The following is a 19677-nucleotide window of genomic DNA, read 5'->3' on the forward strand; positions in this document are numbered from 1 at the left end:
GCTTTTTATAGTGTTTAATTAGCAAAATCATTTGTACTGAACGTGTCTAGTCATATTAAAAACGTAAGTAAATAAAATAAATTACAAATCTCTTTTCTTCATTTTAAATACCAGACTATCACAAAAACAAACCAGACTTTTAAAATTAGGAGAAAGAAATTTCAGGTTTACATCCTGAGGAGTTAATGGCTATTTTTCAGTCAATGCACAGCTGATGAATGGGCTTTGACACATTAGCGCTTTCCCCAGAAATCCTCCTTTCTTCTCTGAGCGCGGCCCAACAGCTCAGAGGCCACGGAGCATGAGGCTGCTGATCTAGATGAGATCTGAGACATCTTATCATCTGGATTTAATATGAAAAAGAGATTTTAAAAATGTTCAATGAGAAATATATAAGAATAGTATTTCATTTCATTATAATTATAAAATATATAATAAGTTTTAGAAAAGACATTTTAAGATATTACTGTTTCCATAAATGAGTAATTAAGGGCAACATGTATGCACAAATAGTGCAGACATGCATCAGTGAAACCAGGGATATGAAATGCATTAGCGGTTCTTGATGTGCACACCACATCAAAAAACACGTTGATCTAATTCCTGTTCCAACTAAAACTGCTAGACAGTCATAAAAGCATGAAGTAACTGTCTGTAGCTGCTTATGGCTGCTAATATCTGCTAATATTAAGAAGATGATTTTACCATTATCTGATACACCAGAATCAGATTCAGGAAACAGAAACAGCTCTGGCCGAAAAATTCCCAGGTTACCTACAATTGACACAAAAGAGGATATTGTGATAATGAATGGGTGGATTACATAAATGAACGTAACATCATAGGCAGTGAAACTTAATCACATAATTTCCACTTTCAACACTGTACATGTTTTGTAAGGTTGACTGGATGTACAAGTCCACAATATCTTATTTAATATAATTCAATCAACTTAACTACATTAGGTTAGACCAATGGTCAGATATAACAACAGATTTTCAATTAAAGCAGATTACCTTATAATGCTGTATATGTAACACTGAATAATTCTCAATACTGGCAGGGAAATAAAGTCACATTTGGTAGTAGTTTATAATGATTTTACATGTGTACTACTGATCAAATGTTTGGGGTTGGTACATTTTTTAAATGTCTCTTATGCTCACCAAGGCTGCATTTATTTGATTTAAAAAAATACAGTAAACATACATATTAACATTGTGAAATATTATTGTGATTTTATTCTATTTTTTCTATTTTTATACATTTTATGTGGTTTATTCCTGCAATGGCAAAGCCATTTTCAGCAGCCATAACTCTTCAGTCACATTAATCTTCAGAAATCATTTTAATATGCTGATTTGGTGCTTTCTTATTATTATCACAGTTTTAAACGGTTGTGTTGCTTAATATTTTTGAGGAATTTTATTTGAAATAGAAATATTTTGCGAAAGTGTCTTTAAAGTCACTTTTGATCAATTTAATGTGGCCTTGATGTATAAAAAATATTATTTCTTTAAAAAAAAATACTTTTGAATAGTAGTGCGTGTATATATATATATATTTTAATGAGTTAATTAGTTATTATCTTTATCATTTTAGTGATTAAATTACTGTTTAAAAAAACTTTGTGTATACGTTTTTTGAATGAAACTTTTCAAAGAACTAATTAATTTCAAATGCTTTTGAGGTATAAATGCAATAATTAAAATTATGATAGTTCTCTTGAATTGTCATAATTAGGAGATACGCAAGTATACAGCAATCAATAGGCGTATTAACTACACTTGATAGAAGTTAAATAATCTTTTGAAATAAATGACTCCAGGGGGACCAGGGAAAATCTGACCCGGTAGCATGAGGACAATACAGTGGTACCAAAATAATGCACTGACGTTAGTGGAAAAAACTAAACAGACACAAAAAAGACAGCAGGAGACTGACCTAGATTATTCTCCCCCTATTGCTGGCGGTAACCTAACCTTCCTCTAACTCCTTCTGCTGGTAAATGACTCAGTCACGTTTCAATTGCGTGCTTATAGAGTGCCGTTTTTTCTTCCTATGTATGGATCGATGATCACGCAATCAAATAAAGCTATATTTTTGTAGCGCAAACTAAAATGTTCACTTCTAACGTGCATAAATGTCTTTACAGCTTGTTAAGGCTCAGTGTGAATTCATAAAAGCTGCGATCGGTAGGCTTCTCATAATAAAACTCCCATGGCTGACACTAGATCTACATCCGTGGATGCTGAAAGGAAACATACCATTATGCTGAAACTCCGGGTTTCTCATCATGCCCTGAATTCTGTTGGGAAGTGGAGAGACAGCAGCTTTGTGACATTGGCTAGTCTGTTGTTTTTGGGTTGGCTTGGGTTGTCTTGGATGGGGGGTGTAATCTGCCGCTTCCTCATCCTCAGCCCAAGCATCTTCACGCATGGGAAGTAGATCTACAGTGGTCAGGCCAGCAGCCGGTGGGGAACGTGGCCAGCTTCCATTCTCAGCCTTCGCAATACAATGGAGTTTGAAATCTGAAGACAATGTATGACATAATATTGCATGTCTGACTTAAGAATCAGGTACCTTACTGTGTGGCTGCTGTGGAGAGCCATCTATGAAATGTTTATAAGGAGAGTGAGGTTTTCCTAAAGGTGGCTCACTCCTCCTAACTTTCCTGGAGGAATGTTTGATCTTCGGAGGAGAGACTAGCAAAGCTCCTCCTAATAAAATTAATAAAAAAATATTAACATTTTTAGTTTTCTTAATTGATTAAAAAGTATGTCTAACGAACGAGAGACTCGGAGTCATTCTGACTGCAAATCATGAAATCAAATTGAAACTGTCGTGCGATGCCAAAAGTAAAGGTTCAAAGTGACGGATGTACCGTCTGTACAGAAAACCACAGCTGTCTGTAAAACCAAATTAAACTAAAACATTATTCATTATTAATAGGTCGATGTGGCCTGAACTTTTGAAAGTATTGTTGAGTATGTTTGTTACCAGTGGCTGGAGTTGTCCGATCGTGATGCGTTCTTTGTACAGTCTGCATGGTCCTCAGTTTGGGGGTTGGTAATCTGCCCACATCTCCAGACCCCTCCACCACCAATGATGACTCAGTTTCCAATAGTTGCAACCTACAAAAGATATGCGAAACGTCTGAATGAAAAACTGCAAGGGCATTGGCAGAAATATTTTGCATGCAAGACTCCCTGCTCCTGGATTTGGTAATATTTAAACTGGACTAGTCAAAAGGATGCTGGACTTAACTATGAAAAATCCACTGTAAAGTGTTTGAACTGAACTAGAAATTACTTCTAAATTCCAATACTATTCTTGAATTCAATTTTCATATAATAAATAAAATATTTTAAAAAATAAAAAATATATAATACCTTTTATTTTTCATTTGAATTATTCTTACACTAAATTATTTTAAATAATTTGTAATTAATAATCTTTTTTATATATATTATTTGTATCTCTGTGTTCATTTCTTTGAATTGTAATTCATTAAAGGTCCCGTTCTATGTGATCCCATGTTTCAAACTTTAGTTAGTGTGTAATGTTGTTGTTAGAGTATAAATAATATCTGTAAAATTATAAAGCTCAAAGTTCAATGCCAAGCGAGATATTTTATTTAACAGAAGTTGACTACAAAAAACGGCTGGATTGGACTACACCCCTCTACATCCTGCTTTAGTGATGTCACTAGAACCGTAACCTCCGCCCACAGGAACACAGGCGTATTGATGGCGAAATGTCAACAGACGTGGTTGATGTTTATCTATAATCGGATACCGCAAAAGTTTAATTCGAAGTTGTTAGTTTGCTCTGTCCATTTCACCACGGACTGTTTTTCTAACCTGGGATAATATCAAGCAGACTTCTCTCAGCGTTTCATACTGACGAAGGGGGCAATTTCAACTATATTCCAGCAAGCGGTAAGTAGTGATTTAATATGGAAGTAGCGATCACTCTTCACATCGTTCGTTTCTCTTAGTAGGATGAAAATAATCTTACTTAAACTGTGATTAATATACAGAAAGTGATCAAAGCACAATCCCTTTCCAATCGCCCAAGCTATCAATCACACAGCGCGAGTTTATCTGGACACTTGCCAAAACTCGTTATGAAATCAATGACGCTGTTACACTGCACAACGAAGCTCTTACTGTATTTATCATGTTTGCATTGGTGAAATCATTAGTGAGTGCAGAAACTGCATTGCAATGATAAGATCTTTCACGCGATCAACAGGCTGTCATCTGCTCAATGCTCATCACTGCAACCTTTTATGTGATTGAAATAGATCTAAATACTTAAAAAACTTCTCACGATTCGTTAATCCAGATAGCTGTAATAGTAAAAACGTATAATAGCTGTAATAGTAAAAGTTTTCCAGATAGTTCCACATTTAATGCCAGATATTTCATATGCAAGCATGTCAGCCAATCACAGCAGAGGGCGTTTACACTGAAGTCTCTCAGCAGACACGCCCCTTCAAACAGAGTGTTCAAACCAGGGAATGAAATCAGGCTAGGAAATATGCCTTTTATTTCTAAATTATAACAATTTTTGATCTAAAAAACATACTAACATTATAAGGGCACCCCTGGAAACATTATTAAATAATAAAAATAATCCATGGAATGGGACCTTTAACTTCCTCTTCATTTCAATTCAAATTCCAGCTCAACTTGCTGTGTTGCAGCCAACTCAATTCAAATTCTTCTAATCGGACTTTTTCCCAACAATGAGACCGTCATGTCCATGTTGGTTCTAGTGTTGGCAGGTTCTCTTATCTCGAAAATCTAAAATGCAACTGAGGTGAGGTGACAATTCAGAGAAACAACAAGCACATACCTGTCATTTCTCTCTTTCATGTTTCCATGATCATCTTTTGGATTCCACAGATTTTTTTTAACTGTGAACTCTTCCTGTGAAATCTCAGACTCATTTCTCTCTCCATGTCCCTCTTCTTCATCCCAGGCCAACTTCCTCTGCATAGGGAGGGTGGGGTCCTCTCCTAGAGAGCTTCTCCTGCTGGCTGCCACAGAAGCAGAAGGTCCAGGGCTAGAGCTTGCCCTGGCACTGCCAGCCCTAAATAGACATGCCAAAGAGACCAGGTCATTAATAAAAGAAAGCTCTGAACTGACTATAAGAATGATGATGCCTGAGCTCTGCTCACCTGGCCAGGTCCAGAGCCTCAATGATAGGGCTGCTACTAGTGCTTCTGCAGGCCTCAGATTCAATGGAGGATGAGGAGGTGCCATTCGAAGGCTCCCACATCCAGTTGTGATCTGACAGGATCTGATTCAAGTGTTGCCGAGAAAAATGAGTTCCCCATGCCCGTTTCCTGTAGGCCTCTGCCTTCTCACGTAGCTCCCGCACCTGTCGAAAAACAGCAGAACTTTAGAATTGTGATAAATCAGAGTCTGGAAAAATAGGGCAACGCTACAGATAATAAGTGTGGACAAGAAGACTGATAATTCATAGCAAGCATAGACAAAACACTGCTTTAGATATTCAGCACTCAACAATAAGAATGTCGAGCTGACCCAGTGAGATTCTGGGCCAGTTGACGTAATGTTTTAAAAATCATTATTTAATTAGAATAAAAATGATAATTTAAAAGTAGTAAACTTTTTTGTTTCTTTCAAACATGTATAAAAATATGTTGGTAAAAATCTAAATTTTCTGAGCTGGGAAAATGTATTGTTGAGCCCTGATATTGTAATTATACATGCTTAACATAAATTTGATGAATCAGTATAAATTCACATCATGCAACATTGTCAGATCCGCTTCGAAACCCGTGGAGAATGCGTGTAAAAGTGGAGGCAGTCATGCTCCGCTCCTAAAGAGCTGACTCAAAAAGACACCCCTGTCCCATATGGCAAGACTTGCATAAAAGTTTGCTGGAGACGCATTGAAGCACACTTGACACCATAACCTAAAATCTAGTAGTTCTGTCTTACAAAAGTTACATTGTTTTTACAGGGTCAGCATGACACGAAAACGATAAAGTTTACAGTCTAGCAAACTAATTTTAAGGACGTACACCTTAAAATAAAGAGTCAAGCACTGAATTTATCATCATGACAGATGCTGACCATGTAAAAAACAAATAAATCAGATCAAATCATTTACCAAGCAGCAAAGATCATAGTGTGACACTCTCATACAAATTGAGAAATAGTGATAAATTATATAATATGACAAATATTAATTATACTACATCTCTTTACAAAAAATATTATTTTTGTCCCCCTCTGTCAATTTCATTTATACTCTAGCTGTGTATTGTTATGGTTTACTTTTGAAATTGGGCAATATTGTTGGCTCCTCTAATATGCTCATATTGATTAAGATCTACTCTGTTCCTACCCTCATTTGTAATTCACTGCTTAATGAATAACGAATTAATAAATAAGTAAATAAATAAAAGTACAATTAGGTGTTATGAACTGTACCTTAACATTTAGCTATGCTTTTATATAATCAGTGTGTGAGCCAAAAGTCAATATAGGGCTACACCTGAAAGCAAAAAAAAAAAAAAAAAACAGCCAAACCACAGACAACTTCAAAGTTCCAAGTATGCTGACAGATAACATCTTGATGACTGATCCCATATGCACACATACACAGACTGAACACACACACAGACACTTCAAGTCTATGTCTATATGAGATGATACCATTTAGTCGAAGTTTGAATGATGTCATACATTTGATGTGGCAGCACAGAACAGATACACATAAGCAAATGCAGGTATCTGTTGATACAGCAGCAGCAGCTAAGGGAATGGATGTAACAGGCGGTACAGTTACCTCATGATACCAGTCGTGAAAACCATCACACTCCTGCAAGATTAATCACACAGACCAGTGATTAGAGATATTATATATCCGTTTCCTAATAGCTCTGCCACTTTAATCCACCACAGCTCAAGCTTTCATGTCATGCGGTGTCAGAATTGCTCTTGAATTACTATTCTAGGCTTCATACCCTCTGGTCATTTTTTATTTGCTGTGTTTAAGTCACCCTTGTGAACGTTATTTATCTGAAGTCCTAGAAAAACTTTTTTAAGATTTAAAATAATTTAGAAACTATTCTTTTAGCATTCAATACTAGAATTTCATGAATAAAAGCCTAAATTCAATATGTTCATCATATAAAGCAATTCAGTTTCTTTAGAAAGTTTGGACAAAACCACTCAATTCATATGGATTTGTTTGATGATGTCTTAATGAACTTTTTAAAGCGGCAAATTTGTAGTTGCCTGGAATTTCAATGGAGGGACAGAAATCGCTCAGATTTCATTTAAAATATCTTCATTTGTGTTTCGAAGATGAACCAAAGTCTTATGGGTTTGGAACGAAACGAGGGTGAGTAAATGATGACAAGTTTTGGGTGAACTAACTCTTTAATTCATGAATTTTATTTTGTTCCCATAGATTTGTTTTCTTTTTCCAGAAGCTCACCTCCTCCTTTGCAGGTCTGATTTTCACCCACGCTTTATCTCTGTAGCTGTATTGGACGGGAGAACGGAAGTTGGATCTGTACTCTGTTTTTACCTTCCTGTCAAACAGAAAAAGAGGTAGACTGGTCAATTTTTGTATTTATTTTACATAAAAATAAATATGTTGTGCTTATGTGCTGCTTATGCAAAATGCATGAAACGGCCATATGAAATAAATTTTCTGTGTTGTGTCTGTTTTTTTCCAGTCCTGTAAAAAAAAAATACAACAGTCACCTCATTGCCTTGGGTGAAGGGTCTCTCAGGGCACAAGGTGACCTCACTTCCTGTTTCTGTAGATAGGTGACTTCCTCTTCGGGGCTTGACTTCCTGCTGTGTTGTCGCTCCTTCTTCTTCTTCTTCCTCTTACTCTGGTATGGTGGGCATTTAGGCAAAAGCACAAGAAATACCATGTCAAAAGTACAAACATTTTTTTAAATGTATACTTCCTCACTATACATTGGTCAGCATGTGTAAAATAAATTACGATATATTAAGATATATGAATTTCAGTTATCTATAGTCAGATGCAATTAAATTGTTACTGTCCCTCACATGCAATCAACTGTGTCTGTCAGGGTTTGATCAAATGATACAGGTGATGTAACAATAGGTTGGTGAAACTGGTTTATCCGGCTCCATACTGATGCTGAGATACTTGGAAAGTTTGATGTATGTGACTAAGCTGAATGTATATCCACCAAAATTTTGTGACGCAGAACTAAGCAATTTTCTTTGAACGTGTGAGACTTCCCATTCATTACAAACTATGGGGAAGTAACTCGAAGAATAACAAAGAGCAGTAAACGGTAAATCTATTTGCACTGCAAATGAGTTTGTTTATGATTATGATAATTAATTCAAATAGTATGACAGCAAATAGCAGTTTGCAATATCAAGCAGCATAACGGACTGTATTGTACAGCTAATTTAACTGGAAGTGAATGACACTGGAAGCTTTTCAAGTTACAAATGCAAATTACACGCAATCTTACGTTCAAAATAAGGTGCATATTTCAATGTACCTTCTCTGGGGTTGTGTTCTCTATATGAAGCGGGGGGACCTCATATTGTTCAACATCTCGCCTCAAGCGCGGTGGTCTGGGAGGAGGTGATCCTTTGAAACTTCTCTTGTATTCGCTCTCGATGATTACAGGGTTTGATTTGAAGGGTGGGATGGCTCTATTGTTACTGTACAACATCTAAAACAGACATGAAATTATCCAGAACACCAAAAGGTCCAATGAAAAATTTATTAATTTAATTTAATGTATTTATTTTAAATGTATAGTAAAAATAAATAAAATGAATAAAAACATACTTAATTATAACACACACACACACACATAAATATATATATATGTGTGTGTGTGTGTGTGTGTGTGTGTGTGTGTGTGTGTGTGTGTGTGTGTGTGTGTGTGTTTTTGTTTATATTACATTGTGGGAACCAAATGGCCCCACAAGGATAGTAAAACCTGAGATCACCTCCATTGTGGGGACCAGCCAGCGAGGGAAATGGGTTAATAAACATACTAAATGATATTTTTTTGAAAATGTAAAAATGCAGAAAGTGTTCTGTGATGGGTAGGTTTAGGGGTAGGGTTAATGTAAGGGGACAGAATATACAGTTTGTACTGTATAAAAACCATTACGTCTATGGAGAGTCCCCACAAAGATATGTGCGCCTGTTTGAGTGTGTGTGTGTGTGTGTGTGTGTGTAAAATAAACAAACATAGTGGCATGCAAAACTGTACTGCCATCTACTGGAAGAGTGTTTTTATAGGTAAGAAATGCACACAAAAACAATCAAGGCATTCAAATACGCATCAATAATTCATATCTTAAAATATAAGAAAACACTTCAGGTGAGCAAAAGTGCTCTGTCAAATAAAATGTCAGTTAATCTGGCCAAGGACTGGGCGCAAGCCTATGTATGATGATAAAAATTATTTTGAACTGTGACAGTGCTGATTAAATTGCAAGGACGTACCTCGTGTGCAGCAAGCAGGGGCGAATTGGCCACAGGCGTTTTCCACATGAACTGGCGCTGGTACTCTGAGCTGAAACGGCCATTTCTCTGTTGCTCAGACCTCAGTCCTGCTTTTTTCCGCAGTGCATGGTTAATCTAATAGACAATACAAGCTCTGAATTACTGTAACTGCATTGATGGTGGTATTAATAGTTAATTGTTATACACCAATTACGGTCTGAAAAAGAAAAAAATATATATTATAATAAATATTAAGACTGGGCCTTTGAATATGTGTGTATATATATATATATATATATATATATATATGTGTGTGTGTGTGTGTGTGTGTGTGTGTGTGTGTGTGTGTGTGTGTGTGATTAATTTTGGTTTAGAAACACAGAGGAATCTTCTCCTCAAGGGGAATAATTTGCTATTCCCCAATAACCCAACTTTGCACCGATATACACTTTTAACACTGACTTATAACCAGACTCACTCCATTTAGTCTCTGCTGGTCAGCAGCAGTGGTGGATGTCCGAGCTGCTTGCAGCTCTGCTTGTAATTGGTGGGATGGTGCAGTGGTGCCCCCTGGTGGCACGGGGTCTCTTGGGGCTAGAGGGGTCGCCACTCTTTCTGCACTAGGGGATCTGAGCACAGGTGTGACAGCAGGAGGTGTGACAGGCCTGATCTTCTCCTGACGCTGTGGAGATGAAACATGCCCTTCCCAGTGGAAAGAACTGGATACCTGAGGTGGATAAAATGGCACTTTCCTTTTGGATATGAATTGGGGTTCCCGAGTAATTCCTTTAAATGATAGAAAAAGATCAATCAGTTCAATATTAACCAAGTTATTAATGTGATAAGCTTATTCATTTTTAAAAATATTTGTATCAATCTATCTATCTAAGTTACCTATATATATATATATATATATATATATATATATATATATATATATATATATATATATATGTGTATCTATCTATCTATCTATCTATCTATCTATCTATCTATCTATCTATCTATCACATACTTGACTGGTCAGAGGACAGTCCTGCCAGTCGCATCCTGCGATGTGGAGAATCGCTTCTGGGTCGTGTTGGTCGACTCTTGTATTTACTCCGATACTCGCTGATTCCCTATTAGAAGAAGAGCATACAAGAAACAAGTACACTTTATAGCACAAGTAAATCGTTATATTTAAATGGGCGGTATGATAAATTACATATCTGATTTATTAGAAAAGCCATGCTTAATAACTAGCTCTTAGCTGACAATTGGATAATCTTGATGCCATTGCCTTTTAATCCGCACACAAACTTCTTCAAGAAATAACAGGAAGTCCCGACAGTAAGTTAGCTTGTAAAGGGTTTAACGTTACCGTTTAAGTTTAACACGTTACTTAATACAGTCACGTAGTTTCTCTTTGTTTTCGGCAAAGCGTAAACTATGTTTTACTAGAATTCATATGAATGTATATTTGGTTACCTAAAAGTAAACAACCAGACTAAATATCAAAACTGAAAGCATTTCTGCAGCGCGCGCTCTATGTTCCTTAAAACAAATGACGTCGCACGAGCGCGTGCACCTTCAATCTGTGTTAAAAACAGTTTCCAATGGATAGTTTAAATAACTCACCTTAAAATGCACAGTCATTTTGAGTCAGAGCTAATGGTGACTAGTGCACAAAGAGGTCCGTGAACAAAAGAAGTGTTTTTTTTCTTCTTTTTCTTTTCTTTTTTGTTACTCGCTTAGTGGAGTGAGATAAGATTCGGTTGCAGGCTCGAGCTGTTACCTTGGTGAGGGCTGCAGCGTCCCACGATACGCGCATGCGCACGGCTGTAAGCCGCTTTGTTATGACGCTTTACTGCACCATGTGTTTTTGTAGTAGTGTTAATCGTGATACTCCTAGTGGTCAATGCTGTTTTTCCTGAATCCAAAACAAACATTAAAATAAAATAAGATCTTTATTTCTTAAGAATTTCTGTAACACTTTGATTTTTTTTAAGCAATTAGTTTGATAAGCTAAATAGTAAAAACAAATGTGGTTTTACTACAAAAATTCTTGCTAAAAAAAATACCCTTAAAATTTTAAACTCATATTTTTTGCTTCAAAAATATATTCATCAATAGACGGTTTTTCAAACGTCACCGCTGATTATTTTCAACCACCAGATGGTAGTAAACGGTGTGGAAAAGCAACCAGGAATACATACAGGCTAATTTCTCTTTCACTACTAACGTTACTCAAATGTACTTAAACCTGGAATCAGTTTTAGGTAACGTTAACCCAACCATTCAAAATCGAGGCCGATACTACTTTAATCGTTTTTACAAATATCTCCCACCATTTTTGTTTGGTTTGTGTAGATTTACAGGATGGCAGCACCTTTCCGCAAGGATTTGCGGGTCTCTCTCAAATTTGGGGACGTGGCAAGACGTGCCCAATAAGACAATTCACTATGTGAACAACGGCCTTGAGCGACGCATCAACCGATTTTGTAGTATCTTGTGCTGATTGGATTCCCGTTTGACTGTAGCCAATTAAAAGAGAGTGCGCGGAGTCAGCGCATTATTAAACAACGGTTTCCTTTACATCCGGGGTTTGTAGTGCTGAAGTGGCCCAATGGCAGTGGACGGACTTCACTACTCGCGCTGTGATTGGATTGCATCGTTGCTCTCGTCCGAAAAACGGTGTGGCACAGGGGTTTGCAGATTGAACTGAAGATCCCCAATATTCTGTCTGAGTTTTTCGGCCTCGTACTAAATCTAGGTAAGTTTGTATTTTTATACGTGTTTGTAATATATAGAATATGTTTGACCGTTGCATTGCCTGACCGTGTACGTTGTAATGACGACTCACTTAAAGGGACAGTTAGTATTGATAATTAAAGGGATAACGTTAGTTTACCTCCAAATTAAAATTATGTTAATATCAGTGACTTTATAATGTTGTTATAAATGTCTTTCTTTCATCTGTGAAAATAAAACTAGAATGGTAGAGGACAGACGGTCTCAGTCACCATTTGCATTCATTGCATTTTTTCCATACAATAAAAGTGAATGGTGACCGAGACTGCCATTACATCTTATGTGCCGAAAGGTAACTTGTTGGCCTCTATTTGTGCTTTTGTCAGTTTTTGTTTACGTATAGCCTATGTTAACCAGTAGTAAAAAGCTTTTGTGTTATTTTTTGTATGAGGCCAAAACATCATAACTGTTTCTCATATTACTGTGCCTAGTGCCTACCAAAGTCCCAATGAAACTGCTAATGCAGTCAACATGTGATATTTCTGGTGTGACTAATCTCTGATTGAGACTGAAAGTATTTAAAGGCATGCAGGTCACTGTGACTGTGATAACCTTATTATTGCATTTTTATTATGTAGTATTGCATTATAACTTTCATTTAGCAATGTGTTTCTAAAATGTCCCATCAGAATTTGCGCCATGCCCACCAGTTTAGACCAGTTTTGTGCTAATTTTACTTGATGTGTCTTGGACGCTTGTCTTGGCTGTGTTACTTCTCGGTTTCATCATTTTTATTACACCTTTTTTTTTTTTTTTTTTTTTTCTCTGGAAACATCTTTTTGTCTATGTTGACAGTTTCCTGTCAAAGGTTCTGTCTGATAATTTGCCAGTCATGATGGTTCTCTTTCCCTTGCTACACACGTTTACACTACCGGTCAAAGGTTCGGGGTCAGTATTTTTTTTATTTTTGAAAGAATGTAACACAGAATGTCATTCAACAAGAACAAACTAAATTGTCCAAAAGTAACAGAAATCCTTTGTAGCATTATAAATGTCTTTAATTTTTCATATCAGTTCTGTTCTGTTGAACTTTCTATTCATAATATTTCTGAATGATCACGTGACACTGAAGTAATGATGCTGAAAATTCAGCTCTGCCATCACACGAATAAATGACATTTTAAAATATATTAAGAAAAAAGTTCTTTTAAGTTGTAATAATATTCAGCAATATTACTGTTTTACTGTATTTTTGACCCTATAAATGCAGCCATGTATTTCACACTTCTTACTCAAACACACACAGTGTTTACATACACTGATTCAGACCTTGTTAACTCATACAGTTATGTTTGCACGGTGGTTATTTAAACATAGCCACACTAGAAATTCTTGTGCTCAGTATTGTTTTAGTTTAAAAGGGATTTGGGACATATATATGTTAATATTTGCTCTCTCTTTCCTCAGAGCTTACACGATGAAGATGGAGATTAGGCCTCTGTTGATGTGCTTTGCTCTGTGTGTGGTTTATGCCACCAGCAAACCCACAGAGAAGAAAGACCGTGTCCACCACGATGCGCAGCTCAGCAGCAAAGAGCACGACGATGGCGCAAACTTTGACTATGACCACGATGCATTCCTTGGGGAGGAGGAAGCCAAGTCTTTTGATGACCTGACCCCAGAGGAAAGCAAGAATAGGCTTGGGTAAGGATTGTGCTGAGTGTTAAGGGGTGTTTGCTGGAACAAAAATGAGCGGAAGTCATTATTTTCTTTGAGATTTGTTGGTTTCCTGCAACATATGTGACTGCACAAAAAAATTATTAAGAGAGGACATTCTTATAGTGAATTTTTCTTTTTGTTCTTCTTATTTTGCCTTTCAGTAAAATTGTGGATAAGATTGATGCAGACGAGGATGGTTTTGTCACAGAGGCTGAGCTGAAAGCATGGATCAAAAAGGCTCAAAAGAAGTACATCTATGACAATGTGGATAGGCAATGGAAGGATTTTGACATGAATAATGATGGCATGATCTCTTGGGATGAATACAAGAATATCACATACGGCACCTACCTTGGTAAAAATGCAGTCTCTTTTTATAAACGCACAAAACTTATAATTCTGTCATCATTTACTCAGCCACATGTAATTCCAAACTTGAATTTCTTTCTGATGTGGAACACAAAAGATGGTTTTAAAAATGTCTTAGTGTTTTTTTATTTATTTTTATCATATAATGAAAGTCAGTGGCATCCAATGTTGTTTTAGATTCCACTGACTTTTATTTTATGAACATAAACAGCTCTTCAAAATATCATATTTTGTGTTCCAGAGAAGATTTGGAACAACATGAGTAAATGATAACAGCAGAATTGCAAAAAATTGTATTTTAATAATAATTAGTGCCGTCTGTGTTTTTCTAGACGATCCTGAACCTGATGACGGCTACAACTACAAGCAGATGATGGCCAGAGATGAACGGCGCTTCAAAATGGCTGATGGAAATGGAGACCACATCGCTAACAAAGAGGAGTTCACTGCCTTCCTACATCCTGAGGAGTATGAACATATGAAGGACATTGTTGTGTTGGTGGGTCTGTTTCTATTATGTCAGTTCTATCCCAGGTAGGGCTGCACAATTAATCGAATTTCTAATCGCGATTACGATTACGGGTGCCACGATTACGTAATCGTTCAAAGCCGCGATTACAAAAAAAAAAAAAATCCACTCTGCGTGCATTTAGAGCATGTCATGTTATGAGAGGCGAATCACAACTATTTCAGAAAACCCAGCACAATATAGGAACTACCAGGCAGTGACGTATGTGTGTACGCTGAAATAAAAAGTATTTCACCTCAGAAAAACGGACGTTCCTGTCCTGTCAGCCGTTATACTGTACTCGTAGCGCACACTCTTCAATTGCACGCGCAAATGCGGAGGCGCGCGCTGTGTATCGCTTCACTGTATATAAAGTGCAAAGGAAACTACGAGCATGCAACGTTGTTACAAAAAAAAAAAGTAAAATACCAAAAATCACGTTACTGGTACGTCGTGTGTTAGCTGAGGAGGATTTGCATGCAGGGATGATTTTCATTCTATTCACCAGGGGCCGTATTCACAAAGCATTTTATCTTACCACTAGGAGTACTCCTAAATCGCACTAAAAGATTTTAGCTTGGAGTTTTCTCTTAAAAGTTATTCACAACGCCTTTCAGACCTACTCTTAGTAAAGAAAAATGACAACTCCTAAACTAAGAGTGAGTCTTTGTTGCTATGGATGACGTCATTACTCATGCACGAGCTTGACTGAAGTGACCACCTTGATTGGCTGATGATTGTAACGCGGGAATGATTCCAAACCCCTCCCCTACGATGATGATTGACAGGTGACAGGTCTGAGAATGCGTGCGCTACACAAGTAGTGCGAAGGACGGAAGATGATGAATAACTGAATAAATAGCCTAAATGAATAAAGAGTAAGGCAAAACAAATAGCCTAGTAGCCTAATGAAACATATGGATTGATGCAATATCTTTGCAACATTATTGAATTAATCTGTCACTATGCCTCTGCCTACGTTTGCAAAGAGAAGAACATTTTAATTTGATTCACAATCAAACGTTACAATTAGTTTACATGCAATGAATGAGTAGCCTAGTTTTGCTTGTTGTTGGTGGCGTTATTGCATCCCTAGTTATGCCTACAATGCAAAATTGTTCCCTCGCGATTGGAAGCTCCTGTAGCCGTCGCATACGCATTTCAAAACATCGCAACGTGAAATGCCACAAAAAGCGGTTTGTGAATAGGTCTTAGTGAGTTAGGAGTCCTCTCGACTTCTTTTAAGCTGTCCCAGGCTTAGGTGCTACTTTTAGGGCTAAAATGCTTCGTGAATTACTCTTAGTCAAAAAAATTAGGAGTCATAAAGTTACGAGAGACACGCCCATTATTTTTAGGAGTTGCTCCTATATTCGCCAGTTAGGAGCTACTTTTAGCCTTAAAATTCTTTGTGAATACGGCCCCAGGAGCAATTTCCATGTTTCATTAACAGTTCTTGTTAGTATTGTGTATTCACCATGGTAACTGTCGTTTCAATATTAACCCCAAAATGCCACTTTATTTTCTCTTTGTGTTATTTTTTATATTTTTAAAAGACTGTAGTGGCTCATACCAATATTGTATTAACAAAAGCTAGTTTGGGACTGCTATTTAATAGCTTTAGCATAGGCCTAATGTTTATTTATTAGTAGTCTTCTTTACTATTAGTCATATTCTAACAATTTATATCTATGTTAAGTAAAGGGGGACAGTACTTGTGTGTGTGTTCACAATTTTTAAGTTAACATGTATAACAATATGCCTGTGTATATATATATATATATATATATATATATATATTCAATGTAAATTGTGATAATCGTAATTAATAATCGCAATTACAATTTCAAGGGAATAATCGGCAATTATGATTTTTGTCATAATCGTGCAGCCCTAATCCCAAGCTAAAATTATTGTGAAACCTGTTCGCATCCCATTTTACTTTTGCAATTTGACGTACACCACCGTTCAAAAGTTTGGAGTTTACGCCACTTGCTGCCAAAATTAAATATATACTATATATTATGGCCACGAATTAACAATTCATTCTCGTTTTAGTAAATCATAGCCGCATAATTCCTTCCTTCTTTAACTAAAACAAGGGAACAAATTACTACAACATTCCCACGATTTAGTAAAACGAGTGAACAATGATTATATTGTGCGCAAGATTTAGTAAAATGAGGGAATGGATTATTATATCGTGCTTATGATTTAGTAAAACAAGGGAACAATTATTATACTGTGCACACGGTTTAGTAAAATGAGGGAACAAATTATTATATCGTGCACACAATTTACTTAAAACGAGGGAACAAATTAGTTTGAATGTGCTGACTTATTAGTAAGTCATGGGAACGAATTGTTAATTTTCTCTCATGTGCCGGGAATCCGTACAAAAGAACAGCTTTCATTTAAAATCTTTGGTGACATTTTAAATGTCTTCACTGCCACTTTTGATCAATTTTAAGCACCACTGCTGAATAAAAGTATAATTTTTTTTTTAAAGTAAAACCCCAAACCTTTGAATGGTAGTGTATTTCTGAGTGAAATGTGTAATTCAGTGAGGAAATAGACTGTGGTATAATTTTATCCATTGGGAATTGATTGGATCATAGAAAGTGGGTGCTTCATTCCAGAATAAATCTTGGTATTTTTGAAGGGGTTTAAAAATAAAAATACTGGTGACGTTGATTAGAAAGTAAAACAACAAACTTTTTTTTCTTCTTAATTATGTGCACTGACGAATTTTGCCCATCAGCACATGTATGAAGGAAGATCATAGGATCTGCTTAGGATGTTTCCTGTTTTAAATGTCATTTTCTCTTGCCTATATTTCACTGATCTTCCTCCTTCAATTTTATCATCAGGAAACTATGGAGGATATTGATAAGAATGGTGATGGTTTTATCGACCTAGAGGAGTATATTGGTGAGTGAAATACAGTATTAGGTATGATATTTGTGTTTTTTAAAAGTTTTCAGATGTTTTTATACATTGCATAAAGAAGTAAATGTGTAGAGTTATAGTTTAAAATCGGTTGAATTTGTTTGAATATCAGGCGACATGTACAACCATGAGGATGAAATGGACGAGCCAGAATGGGTGGCGACAGAGCGAGAGCAGTTTTCAGAGTTTAGAGACAAGAACAAGGATGGAAAAATGGACAAAGAGGAAACCATGGACTGGATCCTGCCGGCCGACTATGACCACGCAGAAGCCGAAGCAAAGCATCTGGTTTACGAGTCTGACACAGACAAGGTAAGCCCACCATAGCTTATTTTGTCAGCTTTTGTAAAGTTATCATTGAAATCATTAAAACTGAGTCTGTCTCACTGTTTTTTTTCAGAATGGCAAACTCACCAAAGAGGAAATACTCAACAAGTATGATTTGTTTGTGGGAAGTCAAGCGACTGACTTTGGGGAGGCGTTAGTTCGACATGATGAGTTTTAATTCTTTTTTTTTCTAGTATAATAGAAAATTAATTTTGAACTTGTTTTGGTAAAAGAATATAATTTATTTTATATTGCTTCATCATAATACAACACTAAATCCTCAGATTTAGTTCACTTAATAGATTGTTTTCTCTTTTTGCACATGGAAATGCATTCCGACATGCATTCTTATTTAGTTTTTGTTTTGTTTTTACTGTAAAGTGTGTTATCAGTGTTTGTTTGATCTGTCTTTGGAATCGTGGTCCATGTACATCATTTTTATCATTTCAATTACTCTTTATATTTGATAATGCGAAGCTGTTTATTCAGAGCTAAATTCAATGCAGTTTTATACATGTTACTGATCTACGATCAGCTCCCCTTACTGTTCACAGTCCTGTTCATTAGGATACTGAACTGAAAGCTCTCAGATTGGTTTCTTTCGAGGGTTTATACAAATAGGTATAAAATATATGTATATATTTACACGTTTATGTGAATATGTTTATAGCTTTATACATGTAATCTCACATTTCTCTCCTGTGTGTACTTGTCCTGGCACAAACATTGATTATAAGATGATGTGGACCCTCTCCGCTTCTCTCTAAAGGCAATATACTGTTTTCTTTCTATATTTATTTAGGAAAAAAATCTTCTTCATTGACGCATCCCATGAATGAGACTCCTAGATTCTCAGCACTCATCTCTCATTGTGCCTTTCACTAATTTGAGTTGGATCTTCAGTTTGAGCTATATGTCTAAAACTTCAAATAATTTTGGTTCATAGGGTCCAGTCGAACACATTGCCGAATAGTTTGTTGCTTTCAATTTCATTATTTGAAATACACTATCAATGATATGATGTTTGTGACAAATTTGCCATGTGACAAGCATAGCAGCATCCTTTGTGGTCCATTAATGCATTTTTTTCCTTTATAAAATGTTTTAGCACCTATGGTTTTCAGGTGACTTCCTTCAAATGGTGCTGTTTTAGCTCAATAGACTGTATCTTGAAAAGAACAAATTGTCAATAAAGAATTATGACTGATTATCTTTTTCAGTAATTACTTTCTGTCTGTCTTTTTGTTTGAGATTCCATATAACAGAAGAAATATAAAATCTTAAAATAGAAGAAAATTAAAATAATACTTTTAATGACACTTCAGATTCTATTAAACAATTAAAATATGAGGAGTATGTTATATTGGGAAGAAGACCTTATGGGTTTTATTGCAAAATGGATTTTACTCATGCATTTATCTTTTTTAACCTATTGTACCTACTTATTGTAAGTTAATAGATGAAATGGAATATAAAAGTAATATGTTATATATCGACGTTTAAATCTGACACCCTCGATTGATTTGTTGATTTGAGTCTTTCAGGCAATGGGATAAAGGCCATTT

General features: G+C 36.1%; 2 protein-coding genes across 13 annotated transcripts; one reads left to right on the forward strand and one right to left on the reverse strand.

Annotated features, from left to right (window-relative positions):
* Positions 1-11350, reverse strand: mdm1 (Mdm1 nuclear protein). 12 transcript variants are annotated; one of them, XM_084407149.1, is made up of 15 exons: positions 11131-11350; positions 10526-10631; positions 9989-10296; positions 9511-9645; positions 8546-8722; positions 7758-7891; positions 7486-7582; positions 6832-6864; positions 5189-5391; positions 4864-5100; positions 3001-3134; positions 2584-2720; positions 2268-2505; positions 706-774; positions 1-343 (listed from the first exon to the last, which is right to left on the reverse strand). In XM_084407149.1, the coding sequence occupies exons 1-15, from the start codon at positions 11146-11148 to the stop codon at positions 234-236; spliced, it is 2136 nt and encodes a 711-aa protein (XP_084263275.1). In that variant the 5' UTR covers positions 11149-11350; the 3' UTR covers positions 1-233. The 12 variants fall into 12 exon arrangements, 11 of the variants coding, with proteins under 11 accessions (XP_084263275.1, XP_084263281.1, XP_084263280.1 ...); XM_084407155.1 differs by lacking the exon at positions 11131-11350 and adding an exon at positions 10793-11068; XM_084407154.1 differs by lacking the exon at positions 11131-11350 and adding an exon at positions 10981-11048.
* Positions 11351-12115: 765 nt separating this feature from the next.
* On the forward strand, positions 12116-19320 carry calua (calumenin a). The gene is made up of 7 exons (XM_084407160.1): positions 12116-12265; positions 13711-13947; positions 14124-14317; positions 14664-14830; positions 17707-17767; positions 17898-18097; positions 18186-19320. Exons 2-7 carry the CDS (start codon positions 13721-13723, stop codon positions 18288-18290), a joined length of 954 nt encoding a protein of 317 aa, XP_084263286.1. The 5' UTR covers positions 12116-12265; positions 13711-13720; the 3' UTR covers positions 18291-19320.
* The last annotated feature ends 357 nt before the right edge of the window (positions 19321-19677 follow it).

This window comes from Rutilus rutilus (assembly GCF_951802725.1).
Source record: "Rutilus rutilus genome assembly, chromosome: 4".
Taxonomy (NCBI): domain Eukaryota; kingdom Metazoa; phylum Chordata; class Actinopteri; order Cypriniformes; family Leuciscidae; genus Rutilus; species Rutilus rutilus.

What these genes read in the sequence shown, in the direction of transcription:
- mdm1 (XM_084407149.1), bottom strand. An exon ending in TCAGACCTGCAAAGGAGGAG is followed by an intron (nt 6,865 to 7,485) that starts GTGAGCTTCTGG and finishes TTAATCTTGCAG; the next exon opens with GAGTGTGATGGTTTTCACGA. An exon ending in CCCGGAGTTTCAGCATAATG is followed by an intron (nt 775 to 2,267) that starts GTATGTTTCCTT and finishes TGTCAATTGTAG; the next exon opens with GTAACCTGGGAATTTTTCGG.
- calua (XM_084407160.1), top strand. Translation starts at nt 13,721, where the DNA reads ATGAAGATGGAGATTAGGCCTCTGTTGATGTGCTTTGCTCTGTGTGTG. An exon ending in TGAAGGACATTGTTGTGTTG is followed by an intron (nt 14,831 to 17,706) that starts GTGGGTCTGTTT and finishes TTTTATCATCAG; the next exon opens with GAAACTATGGAGGATATTGA. An exon ending in CGACCTAGAGGAGTATATTG is followed by an intron (nt 17,768 to 17,897) that starts GTGAGTGAAATA and finishes TTTGAATATCAG; the next exon opens with GCGACATGTACAACCATGAG.